The following is a 10,727-nucleotide window of genomic DNA, read 5'->3' on the forward strand; positions in this document are numbered from 1 at the left end:
CAATTGCTGGATTTGTCGGAAAAGGGCAATTGTCCTTATATTGTTTAATCTTTTGAATAAGTTATAAAGCTTCTACATTCTCGTATATTATTCTCTTTAAGTTGAAACTAAATGATTTTTGACTCGTCGTCAATGAATAAATATTGATTTACCGCACGTTAAAAGATGAGCTCTATGACAATGTGGTTCAATGTGGAACACTTAAAATGGCTAGGCCGATTTTAACGCGTGGATTATGATAGATTGTCGATTAGATTATGATATAACGAGATTGTGGATTATGATAGATTGCCAAAGATTGTGCTTTTCCGCCATCCATCTGGGGCCAAACAAAAGCAGGCTTTCCTGAGTGGGTTGGGGAGAGGTCAGAAGAAAGAAGTTCAGGAAAATTGGAACTTCTTGGATGGAAAAAGTGAATCTTCGGATATGCTCCTGTCGAAACAAATAAGAATTCCAAATGGGAATAAATCTGTATATAATTTGTCTGTCAAGTCCCACCACAGTAGACGGCGTTTGTTTTCTTTTGTTTGTCACGGACGAATTATTGTCTTGTGTTTTTTCTTTTTCTTTTTTGTGCTCCATCCATTGTTGGGTATTAAATGCATTCATTCATTTATTCATTCTTTAAGCAGTGAAACAAATATATGCAAAAGTTCTAGATATTTCGATGACATAGTCAGTCAGCATCAGCATTAGAGAAACTACTGATGATTATTTTAGTTTTAATACGTTAGTTTCTCTACTGCTGATGGTGACTGACTATGTCATCTATATTTGTTTCACTCTCTAAGAAAAGGACTTATCCCTATGTGGAACTTTTATTTGTTTCGTCATAGACAAAACAGTGTGGTCTTTGAAAAAATGCCAATATGCAGCTGTGTCGGCTTCAGGTGACTTGGTACTACTATCAATTGTTAATAGTAGTAGCAGTAGTAAGTTTAAAATCAGAAAAAAAAAACTATACATAAAAGTAATGCTTTCGAGTCGATTGCCCTGCAAATGTGTACATATATTTGACATAATAAAGTTCTAATTTGGCTTGGGGGTATTGGTTGATTAATTTAAAAGGAGGGGGCAACTCTTTTTTTATAAAGGGCACAATTTTATGCCGCAGAATAGAGATTTTCTGAGTTTAAGATTTTGTTAACTTTTTCGTGTGGATAATTTAAATAGTATAACATGAGCCAACATAGAGCAATTTTGTAAGATAACGTCGGAAAATACAGGAATTCCTACTGCTTTATTCATTTTCGAATCTAAGCCTTCATAACCTTTTATAAATTTTTATTGTTTTCTCTTTTTCATTAGCTTACTCTTATATCGGTTAATTGTTTTTCCATGTGGGACAGTATGACAGTATTGTTTCACAGTATTAAAGGAACTTTTGATAAATTATATAATTTATAATTAATCTTTTGTGTTAATCAATATTATTTTACGTATTCTGATAAAGGAATTTAAATTGGTAGCCCTCCTACCTACTATTGGTGGAGATGCAACCTAGTAAAGAACGAACCACAGTCCATAGTGACAAAAATTAACAAAAAATGAAAAACTAGCTAGAGAGAAAAAATCGCTATTTGTAGCTAATTCATGAACGACAGCTATAATCTCGATTAAAGTAAAATGTTATTTTCAAAACCGATTTGTGGGAATTTCAAAAAATAGCCTGAAACCCCTAAAAAAAAATTGTCGAGTCGAAATAAAAAGCGTATCATTAGAATTGCCATTACCAAAAACAACCTGCGGGTAACTTACAACCCCCTGGCTTGATCAACAAGGCAAATCGCTTTTTTGCAGAAGTTGCATTGTGTCCTTGTTTGTTTTCTTTTTTCTTTTTTTTTGCTTTATTTCTTTTTTTTCTTCACTACTAATGGGCAATTGGAATATTATAGAAAGCTGTTTAAGGGCTCATTTGAAAGGAAATTGATATATCTACATGCTTTCGTAAGTACCAAAACAGAATGTTAAAAAAATAATCCGTTTATTCGATTCAAAAAAGTTTGATCCGTCGAGGATAAACTTTTTTCGCAATTATTTGATTACTAATTTTAAGATTTTGAGTTATAAAGATCAAATATTTTCGAACTACAAAGAATCAATAAACCCGATAAAAAAGTGAATAAAAAATAGAGAAATAGAAAATAGTATTATAAATTAGAAAAAAGAAAATAGTTTAGTTATATTCTTAAAGGTTAAGTTTGAAATAGAAAAACTCAGCTAAAGTTTTATTCTATAAACTATAATTACGACAATTCGAATAAAGAATCATTTTTGCTGAAATACTTTCAAATTTTACCAATAAGGGTTATTCTGTGAATTTATTTACTGGCCTTAAACAAATTATTACTATTTTTGTCTTCGAACAATTATCATTATGGAAGAGGCACCAAACTGATACGGGGCTTTTTTCAGTACTGTCAATTGGGGGGATAAGGGGCCTGCATTACCTCCAAAAGTTTTTTTCTCCTCTCCATAGATTTTGGGAAATACCTTTTTGGTGATATTTTTAATAAAAAATTACTATTTTTTCATTTAAGAATAAGAAAAACTACAAATTTTCCTCCCTAGATGCTTAAAAATTTATTTCTCCCTCTTAATTTTTTTGATGCCGATTTTGTTTTGGTTGCCTCTCAACAGCAACAAAAAAAAACTAATTAGTAGTAGGGAGACTATTACTTAGTTTCCTAACCCTTACCATATACCACCTCTCCGACGTTACCTTCCCTAACTACCTCCGACATCGCCTCCATCCAGTGTATACTCCCTGTCGGATTTTTTTTACTATCAAATGTATTCTCGTTTCCATGGCCGTATCAAATTTTGGAAAATTGGGGAACGTACTCTTCCTGTTCCCCTGGTTTATATTTCTATCAGCATTCCTTGTTTTTATGTTGCTGTCTGTTTAGAGCAATGGTTTCCAACCGATTTTGGGTTATACCCCACCTAGGTAATTCTAAAATCCTGATCCCCTCCTTGCGATATTTAAATTTTGTTTTTCAAATTTTACGTCTGTTCATTTGAAGGGAGCTTAAAAGGTCAATAACTTTGTATCTGTTTTTGTGTCGTCATCTAGACATTTTTTATATTTATGGAAAATATTGTCTCTGTATGCAACACCTTTTATACAATGTGTAACGTCATTACTATTCTATCAAGTATCTTTTTTGCCCTTTAAATGGATACCATTGTAACATTTGCAAGAATTTTTTTTTTTTTTTCAAGGTTAAGGCTCTATAGTATAGTCAGCCGAAGGGTACATGTCCTGTCGATGACCCACCAAAATATTGCCACGCCCACCTGTGAGGCCTGCGCCTTACGCTGCGAATCACGGGTTTTGAGTATGACTGCAATCTGCTCCTTTTAATCCTCTTCTAGTGTGTATTGTTCGTAAATAATATGATTTATTAAAAAATTGTCTTTGCGGGGAGGACAAGTAAATAGCGAAGGAGATTACACTACCTTTCCATATCAAACAAACACAATTTAGAATTCTCAAGACAGTGGGATTCAATTCAGTGAATATTTCGGGCCTATGTCCAAGGGCCGTCTTCAGCACAAAACCAATATATATATATATATATATATATATATATATATATATATATATATATATATATATATATATATATATATATATATATATATATATATATACATAAACTTGCATTAAAATGCGAAAATTAAAACAAAAAATGTTTTTTTTTTTAACTTTTTAAAACAACCATAGCATCCTTACTTCTTCAACGAAGTTCAACCAAGACTATATGAGGATAAATTCATAATAATTGATAATAAATGATAAATTCATAAATAAAACGATATAAGATGATAAATTCATTCAAACGAAACAGAAACAGAACAAAATAATTAAATATAAGATTTCAAAGCTAATCCTGTTTGTTTGGCAGCTAGCCTTTGTAACATTGCTGTAACTGGTTCATTGCTATTATAAATTGGTTAGTAAAATGTTTTGTTAAATCATTTTAATTAGATTTGAGTATAAACAATTTAGTGATTTCTCCCCCAAGTTCCTATTTAAGAAATATTATTGTTTATTTTGAGACTAATCTCGATTGATTCCCGAACCACCTGTTTTATCCCCAAATCATTACTAATGAGAGAAGATTTTTCAAAAAGTATTGTATGGGTGGGATTATTAAATATATGGCAAGCTAAAGCAGAATCAAAGGAGTTATTAAGACTACTAGAAATTAATGCCTTGTCTATGTCTTCTTTATGCTGGTGTAGCCGTTTTTCTAGATTCTGATGAATTTTGTCAGCAAAGTAATTGCCACAGTCGCGTGATATTTGATAAACCGATCTTTGACGAGTAACTGGGGTTTTATCTTTACCGAAGTTTAACAAATTTGTGATTTTAAAATTATTAGTGAAAACAACATATAGGTTACTTTTTTGTGAAAACATTTTTTAACTTTGTTTTGATTTTTGGGATGTACGTAAGATAGATTATATTTGAGGGTTTATCAGGAGCCTCATATTGTGAAATATCTTCGATTTTACAGGAATGTCTTTTTAGTCTACGGCTAATTATATTATTGACAAAAGGAATGGGGTATCCGTTACCAAAAATAATATTTCTGGTAAGATTTATTTCTGCATTTATATACGAATCGGAGCAAATGTTCAGGGTATGATCAATTAGAGAAGTTACAACTGCTCTTTTAACTTGTGGGGGTGATATGAATTAAAATGAAAATATCTATTGTTTTGCGTTGGTTTTCTATAGATGGTAAAATCCAGTTTAACAGTATTGTGAATAATTAATACATCTAAAACGGTAGTTTATTTTCAATTTCTAGGGTAAACTGCAAATTTCTACCGTAAGTATTAAGATGATCTAAGAAACCCCAAAGTACAATTTCCCCATAATTCCAAAGTGAAATTACGTCATCCATGTAGCAGCCTCACTAGACGTGTTTTACAAAATAAGAATTTAATGCCCAATTTTCAATGTTCTCACATAAATATTTGCTAGTAGCCCGAATAATGGTGCTCCCACTGGTAATCCATTTATTTGCTGATAAAAGGAATCACGAAACTCAAAATACATTGAAAACTTATTACAAATTTTAACTAGAGTCATTAAAACTTCACAATCAATTCCTGTCACTGAAACCTCGATTAAGTGATAATTTCTATTTTGTTTTTTAATAATTGCTCGAAAATAGCCATATTTATGTTCGTATACATGGAAACAATGTCAAAACTACTAACTATTGTGTTTTCTGAAATACTTGTGTTACTAAGTTTTTTTAACTGAATCTGCTGAATTAGTACTATAGGAGTTTCGGAAATCAAACAGTTCGTGGTAACGAACTGTATTAAGGAGCGACCCGGCTCAATAGTAACAAAAACTCTAAAAAATGGAATTTTGATACCAATACCTACATCAAAAGAATCGCATTTTAATGCTGATTTTGAATATATAAGTTTCATCAAGTTTAGTCTTACCCATCAAAAGTTACGAGCCTGAGAAAATTTGCGTTATTTTAGAAAATAGGGGGAAACGCCCCCTAGAAGTCATAGAATCTTGACGAAAATCACACCATCAGATTCAGCGTATCAGAGTACCCTACTGTAGAAGTTTCAAGCTCATATCTACAAAAATGTGGAATTTTGTATTTTTTGCCAGAAGGCAGATCACGGATGCGTGTTTATTTGTTTTTTTGTTTTCTTGTTTTTTTTTTTGTTTTTTTTTTTCAGGGGTGATCGTATCGACCAAGTTGTCCTAGAATGTTGCAAGAGGGCTCATTCTAACGGAAATGAAAAGTTCTAGTGCCCTTTTTAAGTGACCAAAAAAATTGGAGGGCACTTAGGCCCCCTCCCACGCTAATTATTTTCCCAAAGTCAACGGATCAAAATTCTGAGATAGCCATTTTATTCAGCGTAGTCGAAGAACCTTATAACTATGTCATTGGGGACGACTTACTCCCCCACAGTCCCCGTGGGAGGGGCAACAAGTTACAAACTTTGACCAGTGCTTACATATAGCAATGGTTATTGGGAAGTGTACAGGCGTTTTCAGGAGGATGTTTTTGGTTGGGGGAGGGGTTGAGAAGAGGGGGATATGCTGGGGGAACTTTCCATCGATAATTTGTCATGGGGGAAGAAAATCTCCATGAAGGGAGCGCAGGATTTACTAGCATTATTTAAAAAAAAAAAAAAACAATGAAAAAATAAATATGAAAAAGTTCTTTCAGCTGGAAGTAAGGAGCATCATTAAAACTTAAAACAAACAGAAATTATTACCCATTTGAGGGGCTCACCTCCTCCTAATACCTCGCTCTTTACGCTAAATTATTTCTAGTAATTTCAACTATTTATTCTACGGCTTTTGTGATTCTGGGGTCATTCTTAATGAATTGGGACAAAATTTAAGCTTTAGTGTAAAGAGCGAGGATCTGACAAGGGGGCGAGCCCCCTCATATATGTAATAAAAATATGAGAATACAAAAGTTCTTTACGTAAGCTAATGTATAAGTTACGTAAATCTTTTACTAATAAAAATACTCGTAAAAAATTAAAAATTCTAGTTGTCTTTTTAATTAACCAAAAAATCGGAGGGCAACTAGGCTTCCTTCCCCGCTCTTTTTTTCTCAAAATCATTTGATCAAAATTATGAGAAAGCCATTTAGCCAAAAAAAAAAATGCAAATTTTGTTTTAATTATTCCTCTGCGGAGAGCCAAAATCAAAACATGCATTAATTCAAAAACGTTCAGAAATTAAATAAAAAAAACAAGTTTTTTTAACTGAAAGTAAGGAACGACATTAAAACTTAAAACGACCAGAAATTACTTCGTATATGAAAGAGGCTGCTTCCTCATCAACGCCCCGCTCTTTACGCTAAAGTTTATTACTGTTTTAAAAAGAAGAATTGAGAGAAAGAGTCAAACTTTAGCGTAAAGAGCGGGGCGTTGATGAGAAAGCAGCCTCTTTCATATACGAAGTAATTTCTGGTCGTTTTAAGTTTTAATGTCGCTCGTTACTTTCAGTTAAAAAAACTTGTTTTTTTTATTTAATACAGTAAAGGTTTGAAAGCTGTGCAAAGCCGTTTTCCAATATTGGAAGCGAGGGCTTTAGTACATGCTACGATAGGTCTTATGGGAGTGCCTCATTTATGTATTTAGCTTTATGTGTTAATGTATGTATGTGCTAAGTAATTAGCTTTGAAAACTTGTATTTAATTATTATTTTTTCTTTTTTGTTTGAATGAATTTGTCATCTCACATCATTTTATTTGTCAGCCCTGTTTCAACTTCGCTGAAATAAGGATGCTAGGGCTATTTTAAAAAGTTTTTTTTTAAAAACATTTTTAGTCTTAATTTTCGCATTAAATGTAAGTTTATATATATATATATATATATATATATATATATATATATATATATATATATATATATATATATATATATATATATATATATGTATATTTCTGGCGTTGTGGTGAAGACTACCCTTGGACATAAGGCCAAAATATTCACTGAACTGAATTCCACTGAATTGAGAAAATTTCTCTATTGTTTCTAAGTTCTGTTTGTTTGGGAAGGATCAGAAATTCTACAAATATTCGATTGAAAATTTTTCATGTTTTGCAAAAGAGGAGATGACACATTTTTAGAGGAAACAGGAACTATGTTGTTACCGTTTTTGGGGTTAGTACCTAGGTCCTCATACTGGGCAAACATTGTTTTCCTAGGTTTTATTGTTCTGTCGAATCAATTTTAATACCTTATTTTTGCTTTTAGGCGTTTTGGCTGGGCATGACAACCGAGTTAGCTGCTTGGGTGTAACTGAAGATGGCATGGCCGTTGCTACTGGTTCATGGGACAGCTTCCTCAAAGTCTGGAATTAAACTGATAAAGAACGCATAAAAAAAAAGATTTTTTTTTCGAGTATAATAGTATTAAGTCAGAATTGGCCTATTTCAGCCAACGAACAAAAACAAGCCTATTTAAGATACACCTCTGTCAAAAGTAGCCCGGCTTGTGCAGTGAGTTTTTGTGCGATGTTGTGCTCCGTTTTGCGGAAGGCTTGGGACCATAGATATTAGAAAGCCGCACAAAAGAACTTCATTTCACTGCCCTTATGTGCTGAGTGTGAGTCAAATATTTCAATTGGGCTTTTTTGTTTTACTTTCTATCTGAATTTCAACTCTTGGCTTCTTAATCAAACAGTTTACTTTGTTTGTAGAAGGTCGATCTTCGTTTTTTTTTTTTTTTTCTTCTGTTCATTGCGCAAATAGAAAGTTGTGTGAGACCAAAGCGCACAATTTGTTACTTTTTCACTTTGGTTAGACTTAGCAAGTGTTATATAGCTCTTCTGTTTATATTCCTCTAGCCTTTTTTTAATCTATAGAATAGAATAATTTGCAATTTCTGCTTTTGTTTCTGCTTTAAAGTTGTATGGAATTTTTGAAACCTGATTTTATTGAACTCTGAAAATGTATGTAGTTTATGAGTGAGTAAAATAATTCTCTTTCCTGTCTATTGTCACCATCTGGAAGCACTTTCGTTTTTAAATCCGGTAATTTCGGTAATATTAGTCCATAGGGTAGAACCTTGCACAACTTTAATTTTTATTCCTTAATTTTTTTAGGAGAGATATTGAAACTGCTTTTCTTTTATCGCACAAAGATCATTTAAGAAATGTTTTTATTTTTTTAGTTTCAAACGCGCTATTTGGCGCAGGGCTCAGGTTTGAAACTAATATAATAGAGGCATTTTCTTCTATTAAAAGATTAACTAATGAAAGTGCTCCTATATTTTAGAATGTTAAAAAAGTGTGTGCTTTTTTACAGTCATTTTATTTTTTCCTTTAAAAAAGATTGGGTTGTACTAAAGCTGAATGCCCGTCTAAGAAAAGAGACCAGGTGCTTTAAGGCCGTTGACTGGTTAAGCTTGCTTGTGTAATATTGCGCTGTTACATTTTGTTTTCGAGTGCAGCGCCCTAGTTCCAGCTGTATTATTCTATATTAGGTTTTTAAGTTTCTTCTTTTTCTTCGATTCCGTGGCATTAGCGGGCATATGAATTTAGCTTCTTACAGTCTTGTGGTTTTGTCTTGTAATTAACTGACGTCCAATAAAGCTATACGTCTTTAAAGTGGTATAAATTTATGGTAGTTTGCATCTCCATAAGGCCTTAAAATGAAGTAGGAACATATTGTGAATACAGTCTGGTATAGGTAAAATGGAAAGAGATGGCAGCGATCTTTTTTTTTTCACTCAGGTTCAGAGACCTGGGAAAACTGTAAACATCAAATCTTAAGGGGATTCGGTACCAAAGTTAACAAACAAGCATTGCTCAAATAAGAGAGTCATACTAACTCCCGCCACGTACCCGTGCCATTTAACCAAACACTCGGAAAACTATACGCTCTATGACTAACTTAGTTCTATGACTATCTACCTGCCCTAGCAATGGCGTTCTAGCAGTATGACGTTCTTCTGCCCTAGCAATGACGTATGGACGGATAATAAATAGACTTATCTATTAACAATTGAACTAATACCATTTTTATACGATCCTAATAACGGGATTAATACCAGATTTGCCTCTCACTCAATCGGACTATTTGTCTTGGCTTTTTCTACAATTAGCCATGGCTTGATACCCACAACTACTAGATTTTAATTCAAAATCAACGGACTCGGTTGCCTATCTATGACTATCTCCTCTATTAGCCTATCTATCCTATCTATATATTAGTCTATCTATCTTGACTTAAAATCAAGTAGTTGTGGGCATCAAGCCATGGCTAATTGTAGAAAAAGCCAAGACAGATAGTTCGATTGAGTGAGATGCAAATCTGGTATTAATCCGGTTATTAAGATTGTATAAAAGTGATGTTAGTCCATTTATTAATAGATAAGTCTATTTGTTATCCGTCTATACGTCATTTCTACGGCAGAAGAACTAAGGTAGACAGACATAAAACTAGTCATAGCCTATCTTGTCTATTATAAACTTTTTTAGTTTGTTTGGCTATTTAGAATTGATTGGCTGGTTTTGACATAACTTGTTGAGCTTGGATAAGCGATCTGAATAACGGCGGAAAACAAAAAGCCGACATGTACCTTCCCTGAAATCTTTGAAAAACCTTGTAACTTCTCTTATTTTGTGCCGGAGATGAAGATATTTGGATTTAGGGAAACTTGCATCATGAGGAAGTGTAATTTTTTTCTTTTTTTATCAAACGGAATAGAATTTTCTTTTTAAAATTCAGAAAAGGCTTATCCCTAAAATTTTCTAGTATACATGCTAGGGAAATGCAAAGAATAACTTCAAAAGAAATGTCATGTGATCAATTTGACATCTCTTCGAATTTCCGGTGGTGCAACCCGTTTTGATTGAAAACTTTACTGATACAATTCAATGTCTTTTCAAGCAAATTTCATAATCAGATCACAAATTCTCAACAGGTTTCAATGATAAGCAGTCCCTCGGGAGAATTCGCTAATGGACCCTTTGCTTTCGAAACCGTCAGCCGACGTCGAGGCTTACAAAATGACGTTTAAGGTATCGAATCGTCTTAAGCAATTTTTTTGCGTCTTTTCTCCTTTAGCCGAATCATAGATGATACTGCAGGATATGTAAGCATCAAATAGCGCTATTTTAAGCAATATCTGCGTCTTCTCTTGAGATGTATCATAGGTTTATTATCTGAATAGATGGCAGATATTGAAGATGGGACGCAAATAATTTC

At 33.0% G+C, this 10,727-nt stretch overlaps 1 protein-coding gene across 3 annotated transcripts in view; it reads left to right on the forward strand.

The window, feature by feature from the left end:
* LOC136029964 (guanine nucleotide-binding protein G(I)/G(S)/G(T) subunit beta-1) overlaps window positions 1-9,124 on the forward strand; it is a 112,472-nt gene extending 103,348 nt beyond the window's left edge. For all 3 annotated transcript variants that reach the window (XM_065708520.1, XM_065708522.1, XM_065708521.1), the window contains exon 8: window positions 7,771-9,124. In XM_065708520.1, coding sequence (XP_065564592.1) covers window positions 7,771-7,877 — 107 coding nt within the window. In that variant the 3' untranslated portion in view covers window positions 7,878-9,124. The remainder of the gene's footprint in view (window positions 1-7,770) is intronic.
* The last annotated feature ends 1,603 nt before the right edge of the window (window positions 9,125-10,727 follow it).

This window comes from Artemia franciscana, chromosome 8 (assembly GCF_032884065.1).
Source record: "Artemia franciscana chromosome 8, ASM3288406v1, whole genome shotgun sequence".
Taxonomy (NCBI): Eukaryota; Metazoa; Arthropoda; class Branchiopoda; order Anostraca; family Artemiidae; genus Artemia; species Artemia franciscana.